We start from the raw sequence: 20,230 nt of genomic DNA, 5'->3' as shown, positions 1-20,230 counted from the left end.
TGAAATTTATACCAGCTTTTTGAAAAGCTGTTTCTAAGATCCTTTAAACTCAGATATGACATCTGACCACAGAAAAACTTTTTAAAAAAAATTTTATTTGACAGAGAGAGAGAACACCAAGTAGGGGGAGCAGGGGCTGGCAGAGCAAGGAGCTGGATGTGGAGCTTGATCCCAGGAGACTGGGATCATGACCTGAGCCAGAAGCAGACACTTAGCTGACTGAGCCACCCAGGCCCCTGCTAAGTAACTTTTAGATTGATTGTTTCCAGTGTTCCAGATAGAGTAGTTCATTTCATAATGCACCTTAAATTCTATGGAAATAGAACTTTAGTTGAGTCACCTTCTCAGAATGTTATGTTGGGCAGGAGTTTATGGCTTTATGTTGTGGACAGCTATGGCTGGGGTGGTTACTGGCGGGAAGGGACAATGGTTCAGAACGGTACTATTATTATTTTCCCTTTACAAATGAGCAAATGGAGGCATGGAGAGAGGTTAAGTAACTTGCCCAGGTCACACACAGTAAATAGATGAAGCTGGGATTTGAACCTTTACATGTGTGTGTGTGTGTGTGTGTGTGTGTGTGTATACCTACAGAAGAGACAAAGCAAGATCAGTTCCAGGAGTGTGCGTTGGTCCCTCATGGCCAGTGGATCCTCCCCAGCAGCCAAAGGCCAGAGGGCCCCTAGTGCCTTAGCACAAGTTGACCCCCACCCAGCAGAGTCTCTAATACTGAAAGGGGAGGGCATGCCCCAGGACGATCTGACTTACATGCTTAAGACGAATAAAGGAGTATATACTGAGTCTGGATCAGGGAAGGATATTCCCACACAAGGTGCTAAGCCTCGAACAGGCTGCATGGGCTTTTTATCACTATCGGTAAGGAAGTGTTCTAGGCCCAAGGCCCATTCTTACATGGGTGAACAGGGCTTAAAAGATCTGTGAGCAGGAGACCGCCTTTCCTAAGAGTATCCACTATAAAGAAGTTGCTCAGTAAATCTTTACTTAAGGAACTTAAATCCTACTAATTAGAGACTTTTGTGTGAAGCCAGAGTATTCACAGCCCCTACTGGTGCACCTCACTTCCCTGGGGCCCTACTAGTGTGCTACTGCTGCTGCTTTTCATAACTAGAGCTGAGATGCCAGTTTCCTACAGTGGATATAGGGAAAGAAAACAATCAGGAGTTTTGTTTTTTCCAAAAATTTATTTATTCATGAGAGACACAGAGAGGCAGAGACACAGGCAGAGGGAGGAGTAGGCTCCTCGCAGGGAGCCTGATGTGGGGATTCGATCCCAGAACCCTGGGATCATGACCCGAGCCAAAGGCAGGCACCCAACTGTTGAGCCACCCAGGTCTCCCGATCAGGAATCTCTTGTTATCTCACACCCACCAGTTCATTTTGCAGTTCTCACTTCAATAAGCAAGTTTGCAGAGTATTCATAACTGTATACACCCAATTAAGTACTGGAAATGAAACTTTTAATCCTGTCTCCAGTCTCTGCCCACTTGAGACACCAAAGGAAACTAGAATGTCTTAGATGAATGCTTTGAGATCAGTGACATGTGATCAGGGTCTGCAGAGAGATTCCTCCATTAAGTTTTTGTGAAGTGGGCAAAGGTAAGAATATGGATTGAGCCATAAGTCTGAATTTTAGGATATTTTAAGGCAAAAACGCTTATCCCCCAATCGATACGTGGAAAAAAAAAAATTAACTGCTAGCACCTAAGTTGAACTTAAATGGGCACGCATAGAAAAAATTCTCTAGTATATGGCTAAATCTTACGCAAAATGGATTATATTATAGAACCCTGGGCGGCTCAGCGCATGATCCCAGGGCCCTGGCATTGAGTCCCACATCGGGCTTCCTGCAGGAGCCTGCTTCTCCCTCCGCCTAGGTCTCCGCTTCTCTCTGTGTCTCTCATGAATAAATCATCTTTTTAAAAAATTGGCTGTATTATTTGCTTAAACTAGTAAAAGATCCAAGTGAAGATACTAAAAGACGGTAAACTACACTCCAATGGGTGAATTTTATGGTATGTGGCGTCCCATCGCAAAAAAAGGCAAGAAAAAAAGGAGTAAGAATAAAATATTGGTGAATACATAAAAGACCCCCGTCCCCTTTTACTACCGTAAATAATCTGCGTACGGCCCTCTGCGGAGCGCCCCGGGCCGATCCACGGCGGCTCTGGCCCTCCGCGGGCGGGGACACGGGCCGACCCACGGGCCGACCCACGCCCGGCGCCCACCGTCCCCGCAGCCCGCGGCGCCAGCCCGTCCGCCCGCCCCGCTCCCGGCCCGGGCTGGAGGGGGCCTGCGGGGCCTGCGGGGGCCGCCCGCCCGCCTGCCGCCCGCCTGCCGCCCGCCTGCCGCCCGCGCGGTCGGCGGCCCTGCGGCGCCCGGGCCCTTCCGGGGCGGGCCGCGCGGGCGCCCGCAGGCCGGCGCGGCCGGCGGCTGGAGGCCGTTCGCAGGGCCCCGCGGCTCCCGGCCCGCCCGGTGGGCGCCTGCGGGCGGCAGGCAGGCAGCGCGCGGGGCAGCCCTCGGCCGGCGGCCATGGCGGCGGCGCGGGGGACGTCGCGGCTCGTGGTGGCGACCCTGCGGGGCCGGGGCGCGAGCTTGTCGGCCACGGTGAGTGCCGGGGGGAAGGAGAGCGCGGCGGGAGGAGGGCGAGGCCCCGGGCGGGGGCGGGGGCGGGGGCGGGCGGGCCTCCGGCCTCGGACCGCGGGAGCCGCGTGGGGCGCGGGGCACCTGCCGGACCCCCGGGCTTCCGTGTCCCGTCGCGGTCTACGAAGCCGCCCGCCGGAACAAAACCGAGGACGATTTTGGCTTAAAAAAAAGAAAGAAAGAAGAGCACGGATAGTAGCTGTAAAGCTGTCTTTAGCGAGCCCGGGCGCTGTGCTCGCTGGTGCGCCGGCTGAGAGCGCCCGCCGCAGCCCCCGGCTCGGCGCGATGAGCTGCTGTAGGAGGGTTGTTAGTGACGCTTACCCATTTTAGGGGGCACATCTATTCTCTCCTCTTCCGCAGAGCGCCCCGTCACTTTACCGGCCTTGGAAATTAATGTATTGAGATAAATGAACCTGAGGGAAAGTTTGGACACGCAGCACCACCTAGTGGGGAAATGTTGCATTAAACTTCCCATTTCCCCCTCAGCCGCTTGCTAGAGCCCCCTGGGCAGTTGGGAAGTTGTTTAACAGGGATTCGTTGAAGGTAGCTTGACGACGGGGGCACCTGGGCGGCTCAGCGTCTGCCTTTGGCCCAGGTCGTGATCCCGGGGTCCTGGGATCGAGTCCCGGGTCAGGTTCCCCCAGGGAGCCTGCTTCTCCCTCTGCCTCTCTCTGGCTCTCTCATGAATAAATAAATAAAATCTAAAAAAAAAAAAAAAAAAAAAAAAAAGATTTTAATGATGATGATGGACTCTGTTTCGTGGCCAGTAAGGTGAGAGCACGAGTTGAGTGCTTACTGACACCTAAACGTGTCCCAAGGCATACCTCTACCCAAGGCGCTGATAATCCAGTAACATTACAGGGTTCAGAGGAATGAATAAACGACATGATTTGAGTGGCTGCCACCATGCCATGGTGGCTTTATGCTAGGTGTCGACATTCAAGATCTCTTTAACCCTTTCAAAAAAATTTGACAGGTAGATGTTGTGATACCCCCACCATAGACATAGACAGAGACATGAGGATACTGGTATTGAGAGAAGCTAAGTGATTTGTTCAGTGTCACCGCACCTGAAAGTGACAGAGCTAGGCCTTGAATCAAGTTCATTCTCTCCAGACCCTATGTTCTTCCCTATCCCTGACCCCATCTCCCACAGAAAAAAAATTAAGCCGATCGTAAAGGGTTCTGCAGAAGGTGCGTCTGCAAGGGGACCATTTGTGCTAGGTAGGTGAAGTGGCTCCATTTCACAGTCCTGGACTCAGTCCCTGTTCTTGGGCAGACACCTGTGGTAAGTACCGAGCACATACCATTGCCCTCATTGGGGATGTGCATGGTGGAGAATGTGGAGATCAGCTCAGCGGGCGTGTTTTGCTCACTCCAGGTGACTGCTGCATTACCCACAGCATGGTTAATGGTTTTCTTGGCAGCTACTCAGCGTGGACACAGATAATTTAAATTCTTTTACATAGTTTTTGGGGTTGAATTAACATATTTAAGTGACTAATAAGAATTTTAGATTATTTCCTATAGTGGGTCACTATAAAACTAATGAATAGGTGTTTTGGATTTTTTTTTTAAAGATTTTATTTATTTATTCTTGAGAGACACACAGAGAGAGAGACAGAGCTATAGGCAGAGGGAGAAGCAGGCTCCCTATAGGGAGCCCACTGTGGGACTTGATCCCGGAGCCCCAGGATCACACCCTGAGCAAAAGGCAGGCTCAACCACTGAGCCACCCAGGTGCCCAAAATAAGTTGTCTTAATTTCACTGATTCTGCTCTCTTAATTACATTAATGTCAGTGATAAAAGGTTTCAGGATTTCTAAAATGGGAACGAGTTGTACTTTCACAGTGGAGAATCCAGCTCAGCCTCCAGTTGGCATTTCGTGAGGACGCCTTATAATACGTTTTGTGTTTCTGGGTGACAGTCCCTCTCTCACCTGAGCCTCCAATAGCTCCGAAAATAGATATGGTTGGAAGTATTGGTTGGCATTTATGCTGGAGTGCTCAGCTCTTTTGACTTCTCCTACAGTATCCTTCTTTCTCTAGCCGTGATGTTTAGATTTCTTTCCTTAAAAAACAAATAGCTTGGATGTGTGGGCCTGTTAACCAACAGAACTCTGGGTTTGTGAATTTCATCACCAGGGTGCGTGTAGGAACAGGGTGGACAGTGCTCTGGCCGAACTGGAGGGATTTGTCTTCCTGGTGTCCTGGAAAAAACCTCACTTTACTAAGGCAAGGGCTTTTTGCTTGTGGTCCAGAGGATCTGTGGACTCCTAGAAGTTATTATCCCAAATCCTGAGTTAAGTGGACATTTGTTTTTCTCCCCCCTCTCTGGAGCTTAGTTTTCATCAGACCTGAAAGGGGATAGTATGCCCAGAGAGTTGAGACCCATATGAATAAGCAGTGAAGTCTACCAAGATGTTTGGGAGCCTCCACAAAGAGCAGTGGACCATGAATATAGAGCCCTGAATTCTAATTCTCATGACAGTGGACTTGCAGGGTTTCCTTGCATGAGTGTGCTTACCAAGTTTCCCACATCCCGGAATGCTGGCCATTGGTAAGATGACCAGTGGTCATGGTTAATGGTTGTACTTGTATTAAACCAGAGGCACAGAAATGTGAAGTTTGAGGCAACAGTAAGGTGCATGAGACAATATTCCATGGAGGCAGCTTATTTTGTACAGAGCTAGCCTTGTTTTTGTATATTTTTTGAGAACCAAGGAACCAAAAATAGTGATAAATTGTTGCCCTTAAGATATTTTTTGCATCTGTCTGTAAGGTAAAGGATTATGTGTTTGAGTTTAACCGAACTTCTACATATCAGATATGAAATGTGTTCTTTTCATAGGCAGCAGATGCCCGTGGTTTGACAAAAGAAGAGAGGAACCAAGTTATCCGTGACCTGAAAGCAGCAGGATGGTCAGAATTACATGAGAGAGATGCCATCTACAAAGAGTTTTCCTTTAAAAATTTTAATCAGGTAATTATTACATATTCTTGCTAGTGCCATGATCTGTTTGTGTCACTGTAGGCTGCAGGTCTTTTTAACACTACCAGTTGTCTGGTCCCATGTGGATTGTTAAGAATTCAGTGACAGTTGCTCTGTCCTCGTTGACAGGTGCTACTATCCAACTGGATGATTCTCAGCTGTAGGGGAAGGGAGTGGTTTTTGTCATTTGGAAAATCAGATTGTGAAACCACTGGTTTGGTGTTCGTTAGGATATTTAGTTTCCCTTCAAAATTTAAGTAACATTAAAAGGGAGTATGAGTTTTTTATGTTTATCAGAAGAGGGCCTGAGTAAAAGCAGTTGAGAAAAATACACCTGCTGGACTAATTTCCCCTACTTTTCTTGGACCCTGGTCAAGTTTTCTTTCTCCCTGTACATGTATTTCAGTCTCTAAATCCGCCCTCAAGCTTCACCCTGTCCTCTGATTGGCTCATTTCCCGCAGCCCGGGAGCCAGCCCTTGCAGCTTTTTTAAAGGGCTGACCTCTCCCCTTGGGGACTCAGCCTTCACAAGGTAACTGTTCCATTAGGGCCCCACCCTGCTTAGAGAGTCATCTCCCATGACTTGCCCTTTAGCACTTACTCTACTGCATTTATATAAAATTGGTGCTTTTGACTATTTCATGTTTGTTCAGTTAGTTTGGTAATCCTCTGGACAGATTTATTGTTTTTATTTATATTAGGTGTCAGCATCTAGAAGGCAGAGACCATGTTTGCTTCAATAACTCTCTATTGTACCTAACACAGTTCTGGGTATAAACAGGCATTTGATAAATGCAGACATTGATTACAGTGTTTGCTGGTTTCTGGAAGGGTGTGTGAGGACCAGGTTTCCACCAAAGAAACCTTCAACATGTTTTCCTAGTAAATGCCGTTGGCTCCACTGAGCTGCATGCCCTATTCTGCTCTCCATCCATCTGGCTGCCAGCCTTCTGCTTTGAGTCTCCCAACTCCTGAGGAGACCTGGACCAAGCCGATTCCATGTCCCTGCTGCCCCATGTGCTCGACAGCTCTTGTCAGGGGCTTAGCACTCCGTGGCTGGTGGCAGGGAATCCCATTGGTACAGTAAGCTCGTGTATAAGCTCTAGGTAGCATTTTCCAGGCTTATTAAAATTCTTACATGCGTACAGCCTGACTTCTTTAAGCCTGGGCTAATTTATTAGGCTTGAACATGTGGCTTAAAGTACTTGAGTGGTGTTGCCTCAGGCTCTGCCCAAGAGTCAGTTGTCCAGCCCACCCTAACCCTGTGCTTGGGGTGGCTTTCAGAAATGGGAGGGTAAGGAAGCTGTGTAGGGCATCCTTGATTAATTGTAACAGTATTCATCAGGACATTTTATTAATTTGACTTTTTATTTATTTATTTTTTTTATTTATTTATGATAGTCACAGAGAGAGAGAGAGAGAGAGAGAGAGAGAGAGGCAGAGACACAGGCGGAGGGAGAAGCAGGCTCCATGCACCGGGAGCCCGATGTGGGATTCGATCCCGGGTCTCCAGGATCGCGCCCCGGGCCAAAGGCAGGCGCCAAACCGCTGCGCCACCCAGGGATCCCTAATTTGACTTTTTAAAAAAAATTTCTTTCACTCAGCTTTTAGGAGAAGGAGGCAGATAACAAAATCAGCCAATGTCAGGGAATGTATTCAGAGAACCAGTGCTGAGATTATATCTTGGGGTCAGTTTTCCAGCCAGGTCTCTTACGACTTCTGCATGTACAGTGGCCTATAATTGCATCTGATGTCATGATACCTGTCGATGCCCACCAGCCAGGACCGCCAGGGACCCATCTGGGCTTAGTTGAGCACGGTGGTACTTGTTTCCGTGAGGGAGAATGCACACCACAGGGAGCTGTGGGGCCTCTCAGGAAGATGGTGCTGGAAGGATAGTTTGGTCTGGATTGGATGCTGTCAGAAAATGGGCAGTTCTCTGATTCAGTATTTTAATACCTCTTCCCAGTAAGGAGAGTAGACTGCAGTGGGTTAAAGCTGAAATGGGCAAAGAAGCAGTACTCACTAGCTGGGAGAGGGAGTGTTCGGTACTTTGTATTGTGGACAATGTTCATGTTTTCTCTGTGTTCATGTAACCTTGCAGTGTGATCATGTTTTTGTTTGAATCCATCCTGGTCATGGAGTGGCCTTATCTGGTATTGATGTTCAGGTTTAATCCCAGACCTCCATGGGAGTGCCAGGTTGGTTCCGGGCTGTCAGGAGTTGCCCTTCTCTGTTTCACAACCTATGTTTAGAGTCATGATTCTCTCGCACTGATAGAGTCTCACTAACCTCTTGTTTAGGGCAGAAAAGATACTGTTTTTTATTATAAAACAGAGGAAATGCTGAAATAGGATGTTATAAATTTATTTTTTTATTTTTTTAATTTTTTGGATGTTATAAATTAAGAACAATTACTATTGCAACTTCTTTCATCTAGTGTTCATTTCTTTTCTAGTCTTTCTCCAGTGGTAGAGTTTATTCACAATGTATCAGTTGTTCATGCAGTTACAGTCTTAAAAATCAGCTTTTTTTTTTTTTTTTGTACATGTAGTATTTATGAACTCAACACATATTTATTAAGATCTTCTCTCTGGCAGGCACAATTCTAAGCTCAGGTAGTGCCTGTTTTTTTTTTTAAAGATTTTATTTATTTATTCATGATAGACATAGAGAGGGGGGAGGGGGCAGAGGCAGAGGGAAAAGCAGGCTCCATGCCAGGAGCCCAACACAGGACTTGATCCCGGGACTCCAGGATTGCACCCTGGACCAAAGGCAGGTGCCAAACTGCTGAGCCACCCAGGGATCCGAACGTAGCTCCTGTTCTAATGGAGAAGATAGACAATATGCAAATAAGCAAATGAGTAGATGATATAATTTCAGGTAGAGATAAGTGCCACGGAAAGACCAAAGTAGGATACTGGAATGGAGGCTGATGGAGGGGTGTGCACACTGCTTAAGATGGGGGGTCTGGCAGGCCCTGTTCAGGGAGGGGACGTCCGAGGCCTGAATCATGTGAAGGAGCTCAGCACATGAAAACCCAAAGGAAGAACATTCTTGAAGGAGAGGAAAGCAGGTATAAAATTCCTGAAGCAGGAATGATCTTGGCCTGACTGAGGAAGAGCCAAAAGGCCTGTGTTCTGGAGTGAACAGAAAGGAGAGACTGGTAGGAGATGGGGCTGAGGAGAGGGAGAGGCCAGAGCCCTGGAGCCTTGCCTGTATGGTGAAAAGTTTAGATTTTATTCTGTGTAAGAAAGCTGTTGGGATTTCAAGCATAGAAGTGCCATGATTTAGTTATGTTCTAAAAAGATTGCCCTCGCTGGTCAGCCAGGCTGATCAATAGGAGGGTCAGAGGGGAAATAGGCAGACTATCTAGGATGCCATCTGGCAGGCTAGGTAAGAGGTGTTGGGGGATTATGGAGGTAGCAGTGGAATGGAGAGAAATGTAGGGTTCCTCATATATTTTGAAGAGAGAACGATCCTGACTTGCCGTTAGATTGGATATGAGGGAAGAGCAGAGTCAAGGATGATACCAAGGTTTTGGCTTGAGGTATAGGCTATACTGTTGGTGTCATTTACTGAGTTGAGGAAAATGGGGGCAGGGTAGAGAGTTGAGAATCCTGTTTTGGATGTGGCAGGTGTGAGATACTTACTAGTCACTCAGGTGGTGGTAGCAGGTCAGCTCTTGGATGTGTGAGGTAGGAGGTGAGAATGGAGATACTGGTTTGGGAATCGTCAGAAGAGATAATTGTGAGAGCACGTGGTTGGCAAGAGAGCACAGGATGGAATGAACAAGTAGCAGCACAGGGCACCCGGTGATACATTTATACTGTCATTGGAAAGAAGGCAGAAAATATAAATGTAGATGAAGGTTGGTTGCTACGTTTGTCCTGGGAAGTAGAGATAATTCTCTTTGATGGTTTCTATTTTTTTAGGGAGGTTATTAATTGAGAATGAGCCGGAATGGGAGGGAGGAATGTTGGAGATCTGGGAAAATTGGAAAAAGAGTAGAATAGGCATCTTGGAGGCTAGGACAGTCCACTAATTAGGGGGTTGTGGTTATTGTCTAGGCAGTTTTCAGTGTCACTGGAGATTTATGGTCATAAGTTCAGCTGTTTGGGCACTGGGATTCAAGTAGTTGAAGAGTTGGGTTTAATAAAAGCTCTACTTTTTTTTTTCTTTAGCTTTTATCCATTTATTTGAAAGCAAGAGTGAGAGCACAAGCAGAGGGAACAGCAGAAGGAGAAGCAGACCCCCTGCTGAGCAGGGAGCCCAATCCGAGGCTCTATCCCAGGACTCTGGGATCATGACCCGAACTGAAGGCAGATGCTTAACCAACTGAGCCACTCAGGTGCCCCAAGGCTGTACTTTTTGCTAAGCGAGTCCACTGGAGGAACTGAGGGGCAAGGGAAGTAAGGGCATGTACAGGACAGGAATTAAAACATTGGGGCTTGGAATCTAGCTGGGGGGGGTGCAGCTGTGATGTGGGAGGAGATGGGGGTGTCAGTGGGGTATCATCTTTTTAGAGGGCAGTTGAGGAGTGTGTGTATCAGCTTTTAAAATGCACATACCTTTTGTCCTAATCTAGAAGTTTATCTTCTAGATACTATCTGTGTGTACAGAACGGATATATGAGGACATTGGCCTTGAATTTTCTGTCGTGAGCCGGCACTTCCGTGTGCCTAGGCACACCTCCCTGAGGCGATGTTACCCTGGCTGCAGCCCTGCCCTTAACAAGAGTCTGGGAGGCCCCTGTGCTCCTGGCAGTGGCAGCACCTGTCCTGGCCTTGACTCTGTAAACTGGAGGGAGCCACTGTCAGAACAGATCCCCTCTCTCCCTTGGCAGAGTTCAGCCCACCCTGGGTGTTAGCATATGCTTTAAATAGTCTCAGCTGAACATACAGGTAAAAATTACATTCTTCTTTATCCTCTTTATAGATTATGAACATTTTTCAGTTTTCTACATAGTGTTTTTACCTACAATAAATCTTCAGGAGGAAGGTTACACTTGTTGGGCGTTACAGTCTTTAAATGGTTTGCTAACAGTGCGTGAAGTGGTGTCACAATTCGCTGTAGAATTCATTCCTCTTATTGCTATAAAAAATGAACCATACCTTTTATTTTTTTTTTAAAGATTTTATTTATTTATTTGTTAGACACACACACACACACACACACACACACACACACACACAGAGGGGCAGAGAGGCAGAGACACAGGCAGGGGGAGAAGCAGGCTTCATGCAGGGAGCCCGACATGGGACTCGATCCTGGGTCTCCAGGATCACGTCCTGGGCCGAAGGTGGCACTAAACCGCTGAGCCACCTGGGCTGCCCTGAACCATACCTTTTAGAAAAATTTATAGTGACCCTGGGTAAAAGCTCCTCAAAGCTTTGGGTTTATTCTAGGTTTTCCTCTAATAATAAGTAGCCAGCAAAATACATTGGAACTTTTTTTTCTTAGTGGCTTTACTCCAGCGTATGGTTAGTTCCAAAAAGTCCACATTCATTTGATAGCTCAGATGGGTGTAAATATTTAGAGACCGTAAAAGCAGGATTCCCAGGGGGTCCTTACAGTGTTGGTGGGTGGCCAGGCTATAGGTTTTTATCACCAGAGCTGTGGTGTCTCTCTGGGAAGGACCAGTACTGAGCTGAGAGCTGCTGGGCAGTGTGATGGGCACGGTGAGCATCCATGAAGTGTCCGGGCACAGCGCTGCTGGGACTTGGAGCTGCAGGTCTCCACGCTCTGAGTGCTGGGACTCCCACACGGTGGGCTCCACACGTTTGTAAGGGAGTTTTGCCTTCTGTTTACGTAGACTTGGGGAGAGAGCGGTTCCTCAGTGACAGATAAACTAATTCTTAGGTGTTTGGCAACTGTAGGGCGACTACATAAAAAAAAAAATTCAGTTAGAAATGTGGGTGTGTCTCATAAGGTCCGTTTTGTTAGGTATTGTCATGTGTGGGGCCAAGTGGGGAGCCTACAAAATCAGATGCAGTTTGAAGCTTTGGAAGTGGGTGCAGCAGGTGAGGGTTTGGAACGCAGTAAACAGCTCTTCCGGATGCCAGCAGGTGGAGCCCTCCAGGGCAGGATCCTGGACTGACCTTCGGGCAGCATAGCCCCCTGGGAGGGCTCCCCCATTATGTTATTTGGGGATGCTAGAGCCACCCTTGTTGAGCATGGCAAGAAGTTAGTATCGGGAATAGGTAAGCTGTGGCGCTGGGATACCTCACCTGGTTTGGTATCTTTTGGGTGAATGAAGAATTCCAGGAGAAGGATACAAGGAGTTTCCAGTTGGTAATAGAGAACACTTTTGACTCAGGAGAAAGGGACTGAACTTTCGGAGAAAGACCTGGGATTCCCTGAATTCCTGGAGGAGCTCCCGTTCCTTGTATGTGCTTCCTCCAGTGGACCAGCCCTCAAGGCATTCGATTTTGTTAGAGTGAATCACATGAACTCGTTAACACTTAGCCCATTTTGACCCTACAAAAATGGCCCTTTTCAGCTTCACAGTGTGTCATGGATAGAGCTTGCAGGCAAGGTCCAAGCTTCATTTGTTGGACTTTTTATTTATCATATTGTGGTTGGTATAACTGTTGCCATCGAGAGGGTGGGGAGCGGGGAGGGGCCTTCTGAGTGGCTGGGGTCATTAGGGTGGTGGTGCCAGGGAACCCCGTTTTGTGTGTCCAGCAGCAGTAGCACCATATGTGAGTTGGGGTTTGTAAAATGTTTCCCTTCCTGTGCCCTGGAGCTCCTGCTGTAGAGCCGTTGAAAGTTACTGTTGGCTGACTTACTTTATAAAAATGTTTTATTGAGGAATCTGATAATAGGCTTATGGTTAACATTTTGAAACACTTAGTGAAGTCAAAACCTTGATGATACCAGAAGACAACTGTTAATGAAAATCTTAACAGTCCTCAGTGGGACACGACTCTCAACAGTTCTCTTTGTGAAAGAATTAATTCAGGTTTCATTGTTCATTGTTGTAAGCCAAAACTTGGTGCACGTCAAAGTTATGAGTCAGCAGTGCAATAATAGAAATGTCACATCTGAGCACTCTTGAAAGTGGAAACTCACTCTGCCTGTTGAAGGTAGGGGAACACTCCCAGGAGGATGTTCCCAAGGCTGATTCATCATGTAGCTTAGAAAGCGTCCTCTGCTGTTAACATAGGCTCATGTCTCTGTCTGGGAGCCAGATCAAGTGAAAACCTGTATGCTCACCACGCACGGTGGCTTCTGCTCCACTTGTGCCCACTGATGGGTTCTGTAGCCTCTGCCAACTTGAAACCCAAGAAAGCTTCCTCCACTGTCACTGGAATGGAGAGTAGAGAGATACATTTGAGCAAACTTGACCTAACATTTGAGGAGCTAATTAAACTATCTGTGTGGTGTATTCGTGGTGATGTTCGCTTTGGAGTTTCCCCTGGGGCTCCAGGGAGCCCTGGGCAGGATGCTGCTCGTGTTGTCAGGTGGTGGCTGGGACAGCAGTGTTGGTGACCTACAGGGTAGGGAAACTAGAGCCTAGAATGGTATCATTTGGCGTCTTGCTTCTGCTGTGTATCTCATAAAATAGGTTTAGAGCTGATGTGTATTTGTGAAAACTCATGTAATGGACGAACAAGGGGAAATGTAAAACAGGTGTCAAAAATGCAAATATGGCGCCACGGTGTAGTGTGAAAATGCTGTGGCCATCACACGGGCCTTTCATAAAAATGGACTTTTAACTGCATCGCTTTTTCTTAGTCATGTAGTAAATCTTCTGTTTACAGAACTTAGCCTGAGTATTTTGTGAAAGTCAAACAGCCAAGAAATATAATTTCCTCAGCAGTCTTTGTCTTGCCCTTTTACAGATGGCGTCAAATCAGGTGTGTAAAAAATAAAAAGCAGTTTGAGCTGACGTGAAAGGCATTTCAGATTTATGCTTTGCAGATGATATTGGTATGATTAATGCATTCATTGCTTTTTTTTATTGCTTTTCACAGATAATGTACATGATGCATGGAAAATGTTGTGGGTTTAAATCTTTGCCAGCTTTAGCCTGTGAATATCAACAGATGTTATCATATACGTACTGCAGTTATTATAAAATAAAAAATTTTTCATGAAATGCATTGACATAAATTTCATTTATGTAAATTGCTTTCATTAGTACAAAACTTTAGTGTAGCTGTTAGGGGTTGCGAAGCACTTTAGATGAGATTAACTTGGTATAATGTGATCAGAAATGGGTTGCTTTAAATTTAACTGACAAGAAAATAACACTCAAAAGTTAGGAAATTACGGAGGCATTTGTTTTCTGCCTGCATTGCTGGGACTGCTTAAATAGGTTGAATAGGAATTAATAACAATGGACTGCCAGCTCAGTAATTACAGAAAATAATTTAAAAGAGACCTCAAATAATAACTTCAATGTATTTTAGTCTTATTCTTTTCTGGTCTGTATTTCTTGAGTGTACCAGCCCTTTGCTTCAGTACAGCCATTAAAAACAGTGTTCAGATTTGCAAAGCAAGAGTTTTGTCAGTACAGTTTGGGTGCATTAGGGCATAGAAACTTAAATTCAGCTCTTTCAAAATATGGATCTTGGGATGTGAAGCAGTGACCTCAGTAGCTGATATCTCTTCCTACAGTGGTATGCTACCATTTCTGGGGCTGGGCATGACCAGGTGCCCTCTGCGCCCGGGAGGGATCCAGCCCACCACTGTGGATACGTGGGTGAGGGGCTTTTCCATATCTTGGAGCTCTTTGTGTTCTGCTCTTTCCCCTACATTCTTGTCAACAAAACAGAATAGCACGTCATCTCCCCCATCTTGCAGATAATTTACCATCCTGATACCCTTCTGATCTAGGCTGGAATGGGCCATTTTGACTAATTCATGGGCTTTCACAGGACACCAAACTAGACCAAAACCTTGGGATTGCTTGTGGTCACACTGGGTCATGTCACAGTGGGTATCAGACTCCCATCTCTGATTCCTACAGCAAGATTTTTAGATCCTACTACGATGCAGAAAATTGTTTTTACATTTATTTTTTTCCAGGGGATAATCTTTTTTCCAAGGGCTATCTGTTGGATTACTTTCCACCTTAAATGGGTTTGACAACACTTCCCTGAGAAAGGCACTATTCACCAGCTAAAACAAACAAAGCTCCACTTGTTTAAGAGTAACCCAGGTATCACTGTTGAGCAATCAGAGGTCATTTAATTGTATCCTTAAAATCAATCCTATCAAAACAGCAAAGGCCACTAATGAATCTGTTTGCTCCTGTGCTCTCAGCCAGCAAGATAGGATTGTGGCCTTCTACCGTATTGTTCATCAAACTGATTTCAAATGCCCTGTCCTCACCATTGCAACTCTGGCCGTGGACACATACCAGGCATCTGGAACAGACCCAGTCATGGCTGGGCAGGGAGCCACATGGTCTTCCTGCTGAGAGCCACAGAGCCTGCCTCTGGTGGAATCAGTGAATGTAGTGAGGTCTTTGAGCTGGCAACCACTGAGGGACTAGCTGCACTCTGAGTGTGGAAGGGCAGTGTAAAAAAAGTACAAGATTCCATTTCTGCCCAGACCTTCTGATTAAAAAAATATATATTTTATTTTTGTTTTTAGATTAAAAAATTTTTTTAAAGATCTTATTTATCTATTTGAGAGAGAGAGAGAGAAAGAGGGAGAGAGAAAGAACGTGAGAGAGCATGAATGGGGTAAGGGGCAGAGGGAGAAGCAGATTCCCTGCTGAGCAGGGAGTCCATTGTGGGTCTTGATCATCGATCATGACCTGAGCTGAAGGCAGATCTTAACTGACTGAGCCACCCAGTGCTCCTATTTTATTTTTTAAAGATTTAATTTAGAAAGTGAGAGAGCACAGAGGGAAGAGGCAGAGGGAAAGGGAGAGAGAGAGTCTTAAGCAGTCTCTGTACTTGGTGCAGAGCCCAATGCAGGGCTGAGTCTCATAACCCTGAGCTGAAACCAAGAGTTGAACACTCCACTGAGTGCACCATCCAGGTGCTCCAGATTTTATTTTATTTTTTTATTTTTTATTTTTTTTTCCGATTTTATTTTTAAGTAATTTCTACACAATATGGGGGTTGAACTCAAAACTCCGAGATCAAGAGTCCCATGCTCTACTGACTAAGCCACCTAGGTGCACCAGGACCTTCCAGTTTTTTTGGGGAGGTGGCACATCCGAATTGTACAGGATAGTTGATTTTTAAAATTTCCATGTTGGTCAGACACTAAAATGTGAGGTAATAATAAACTGAAGGAGGTGTACTCTAGAGTGTGGCTGCCTTGAGAAGGAGAGTTTTGAGTTGGTCCTTAAAGGTTGGCATAGCCTCTAGAAAACAATATGGAGGGGTGCCTGGGTGGCTCAGTTGGTTAAGCATCTGCCTTCACTCAGGTCATGATCCCAGGGTTCTGGGATTGAGCCCTGCATCAGCCTCCCTGCTCAGCAGAGAGGGTAGCAGAGATAAATGAATAAAATCTTTAAAAATATATGGAGGGTCCTCAAAAAATTAAAAATAGAGCTACCATATGTTCCATTAACTTATATATTCTGGGAATATATCCAAAGGAAATGAAAACAGTAACTCAAGAAGGCATCTGCATTCCTATGTTCATGGCACCATTATTTACATGACTAAGACATGGAAGCTACTTAAGTGTCCATTGATGAATGAATAGGTACAGAAGTTGTGGCATATATTATACATAGAAAACCCTGAAGATTTCACCAAAAAACTACTAGAATGGACAAATTAATTCAGTACGGTCACAGGATACAGAATCAGTGTAAAGAAAATTAATAATGAAGCAATAGAAAGAGATTAAGGAAGCAATCCAGTGTGCATTTACACCAAAAATAATAAAATACCCTAGGAATAAACTTAGCCAAGAAGGGGTCTATCAAAAGACCAGCAGTATTAGGATGTGTGGCTGGCTCAGTTGATAGAACATGTAACTCTTTTTTTTTTTTAGAACATGTAACTCTTGACCTCAGCCTTGTGAGTTCAAGCCCGACATTGGGTGTAGAGATTACTTCAGCAACAACAACAACATTGTTTTATTTATTTATTTATTTATTTTTAAAATTTTTTAAAATTATTTATTTATGATAGTCCTACAGAGAGAGAGAGAGAGAGAGGCAGAGACACAGGCAGAGGGAGAAGCAGGCTCCATGCACCGGGAACCTGACGTGGGATTCGATCCCGGGTCTTCAGGATCGTGCCCTGGGCCAAAGGCAGGCGCCAAACCACTGCGCCACCCAGGGATCCCAACAACATTGTTTTAAAGAGAACTAGAACAAATAGTTCTAAAATTGTATGGAACCATAACAGGCCCTGAGTAGTCAAAACAATCTGGAAAAATAAAAGGCTAGAGGTATCACAATTCTAGATTTCAAGTTATATTACAAAGTTCTCGTAATCAAAACAGTATGCATTGGCACAAAAATAGACACATAGATCAATGGAACAGGATAGAAAGCCCAGAAACAAACATGAGTATATGGTCAACTCATCTTTGACAAAAGCAGCAAGAATATGCAATCGAAAAAAGACAGTCTCGGGATGCCTGAGTGGTTCAGTGGTTTGGCGCCTGCCTTTGGCTCAGGGTGTGATCCTGAAGTCCTGGGATCAAGTCCCACATCCGGCTCCCTGCATGGAGCCTGCTTCTCCCTCTGCCTATGTCTCTGCCTCTCTCTCTCTCTGTGTCTCTCATGAATAAATAAATAAATTTAAAAAAAAAAAGGAAAAAAGACAGCCTCTTCAACAAATAGTATTGGGAAAACTGAACAGCAACGTGCAAAAGAAGGACACTGGATCACTTTCTTAGACCATACACAAAAATTAATTCAAAATGAATTAAAGACGTAACTTTGAGACCGGAAACCATTAAAATCCTAGAAGAGAGCATAGGCAGTAATTTCTCTGACATCAGCCAAAGCAACATTTTTCTAGATGGGTCTCCTGAGGCAAAGGATATAAAAGCAAAAATAAACTATTGGGACTACATCAAAATAAAAAGGTTCTGCACAGTGAAGGAAACAGCAAAACTAAAAGCCTACAGAATGGGAGAAGATATTTGCAAATGACTACCCTACAGAGGGTTAGTATCCAAAATACATAAAGACCTCATAAAACTCAACACCCAAAAACAAATAGCCCAATTAAAAAATGGGCAGAAGACATGAACATACATTTCTCCAAAGAAAATATTCATTCAGATGGCCAACAGTCATATGAAAAGATGCTCATCATCATCAAATCAAAACTATAATGAGATATTACCTCACACCTGTCAGAATGGTTAAATTCAACAACACAAGAAACAACAGGTGTTGGTGAGGATGGGGAGAAAGGGGAACCCTCTTACTTTTGATGGGAATGCAAACTGGTGCAGCCACTCTAGAGAACAGTATGGAGTTTCCTCAAAAAATTAAAAATAGAATACTCTACAGTTTAGTAATTGTATTATTGTATTATTGTAAATACTGAGTATTTACCCCAGTTTAGTAATTGTATTATTGTATTATTGTAAATACTGAGTATTTACCTCGAGTACAAAAACACTAATTTGAAAGGATATCTGCACCTCTATATTTATTTATTTAAAAGATTTTTAACTTATTTATTCATGAGAGGCAGACACACAGGCAGAGGAGAAGCAGGCTCCCTGCAAGGAGCCTGTTGTGGGACTCGATCCCAGACTCCAGGATCATGCCTTGAGCCAAAGGCAGGCACTCAACCGCTGAGCCACCCAGGCATCCCTATTGCAGCATTATTTAAAATAGCCAAATTATGGAAGCAGCCTAAATTCCATTGATAGATGAACGGGTAAAGAAGAAGATGTATGTGCGCACACACACACACACACACACAGTGGGGTCGTATTCACCCATAATTTTGCCATTTGCAACAACATAGGTAGCACTAAGAAGTAGAACATTAAGTGAAATAAGTCAGTCAGAGAAAGACAAATATCATATGATTTCACTCATGTGGAATTTCAAAAACTAAATGAACAAAGGAAAAAAAGAGGAACACCAACCAAAAAACAGACTCTTAACTCTAGAGAAAAAACAGATGGTTACCAGAGGGAGAGTAGGAGATGAGTAGAATAGGTGAAGAGAATTAAGAGTATACTTACTGTGATGAGCACTGTGAGTGATGTATAGAATTTAAAAAAAATATTTTATTTATTTTAGAGAGCACACTGGAGCAGGGGGAGGGGCAGGAGAGGGTGAGACTCTTAAGCAGACTCCTTGCTGAGGGTGGAGCCCGACCTCCATCTCACATCCCTGAGATCATGAGCTGAAACAAAGAGTCAGCCACTTAACTGAGCAACCCAGGCACTCCTAGAATTGTTGAATCACTATATTATACATCTGAAACTAAGCACCATATGTTAAATGTACAGGAATTAAAATAACATAAAAAAAGATGTGGTAATATTACAATGGAATATTATTCAATCATAAAAAATGAGGAAGTCCTACCATGTGAGGACATTATCCTAAGTGAAATAAGTCAGAGAAAGACAAATACTGTATGATCTCACTTATATGTGGAATCTGAAAAACAAAAGGACTTACAGAAAAAGAGATCAGACTTGTGGTTACCAGGGGTGGAAAGTGGGGGAAGAGGGAATTGGAGAAAGGTTGATAATAGGTACAAAAAAAAAAAAAAAAGAAAAATAAAGGTCTGATAGGTTGTTTTGAGGGTAGGAGCTAAGGAAGGATATAGGAAAGGGGGGCACATTTTATTTGTAATGTGTTGGGAAGTGTGGGCTCTAGGTGTGGTTCAGTGAGCTAGACTAAACATTGGAAAGGCAGGTCCTTGTGGTGCGGCTCTCCTGGGTTTGGCATCTCAGGTTTAGAGTATCTGAAAGCAAAGTCTTCGCTTTCTTTCCTCCAACTTGCTTGTTGCTTTCAGCAGTACCACCATTCTGTTGAGCACCTAGACCTAAAACTGAAGAATTATCTTGGTTATCAGTTCCTAAGAACCCAGTGTCTTTCACCAAGACTGTGCTGGGGTCTGGGTTCACCTCATCTCCCCCTTGAGCTCCTGTACAAGCTTTCTCACAGCCTTTTACCTCCCTGTGTTTGGTGGGCTACATATAGCTTTGTTGTGACCAAGCTGGTCTTTGCTCAGAAAATCACATTTCCTTCCTATTTTATCTTACAAGACACCATCTTTTCAGAGGTTTCTTTTCTTTCCTTTTTTGTTTTAATGATTCTTTTATTTGGGGGGGGGGAGAGAATATGGGGTGGGGGAATGGGCAGAAGGAGAGGGAGAGAGAATCTGAAGTAGACTCCCCACTGATTGCAGAGCTCGATGCTAGCTCAATCTCATGACCCTGAGATTCTGACCTGAGCCAAAACCAAGAGTCAGGTGCTTAACCGTCTGTGCCACCCAGGCACCCCTTCTCAGAAGTTTTCAGAGCTTCCCACAGGCTGGCCCTTAACCCTACCTTTTGTTATTTCTCTGCCAGAGGCCTCTTAAAGTCTCTTAGAAATTAAAACTAAGAGGTCATTTATTTTTATTTGTTTTTAATTTATTTTTTTTATTATATTTCTCATTAAGAG

The 20,230-nt window shown here is 44.8% G+C and overlaps 1 protein-coding gene across 2 annotated transcripts in view; it reads left to right on the top strand.

Annotated features, from left to right (window-relative positions):
* Positions 1-2,447: 2,447 nt before the first annotated feature.
* The window catches only part of PCBD2 (pterin-4 alpha-carbinolamine dehydratase 2), a 53,353-nt gene continuing 35,570 nt past the window's right edge, over positions 2,448-20,230 (top strand). The window contains exons 1-2 of one of the 2 annotated variants that reach the window (XM_072728574.1): positions 2,448-2,625; positions 5,513-5,644. In XM_072728574.1, coding sequence (XP_072584675.1) covers positions 2,551-2,625; positions 5,513-5,644 — 207 coding nt within the window. In that variant the 5' untranslated portion in view covers positions 2,448-2,550. Of the gene's footprint in view, positions 2,626-5,512; positions 5,645-20,230 lie in introns of those variants that run through there. The other variant, XM_025994877.2, reaches the window with a different exon arrangement.

This window comes from Vulpes vulpes, chromosome 12 (genome assembly GCF_048418805.1).
Source record: "Vulpes vulpes isolate BD-2025 chromosome 12, VulVul3, whole genome shotgun sequence".
NCBI lineage: Eukaryota > Metazoa > Chordata > Mammalia > Carnivora > Canidae > Vulpes > Vulpes vulpes.
Note: the sequence above shows the minus strand (reverse complement) of the source record. Positions and strands in the feature narration are given on the sequence as shown.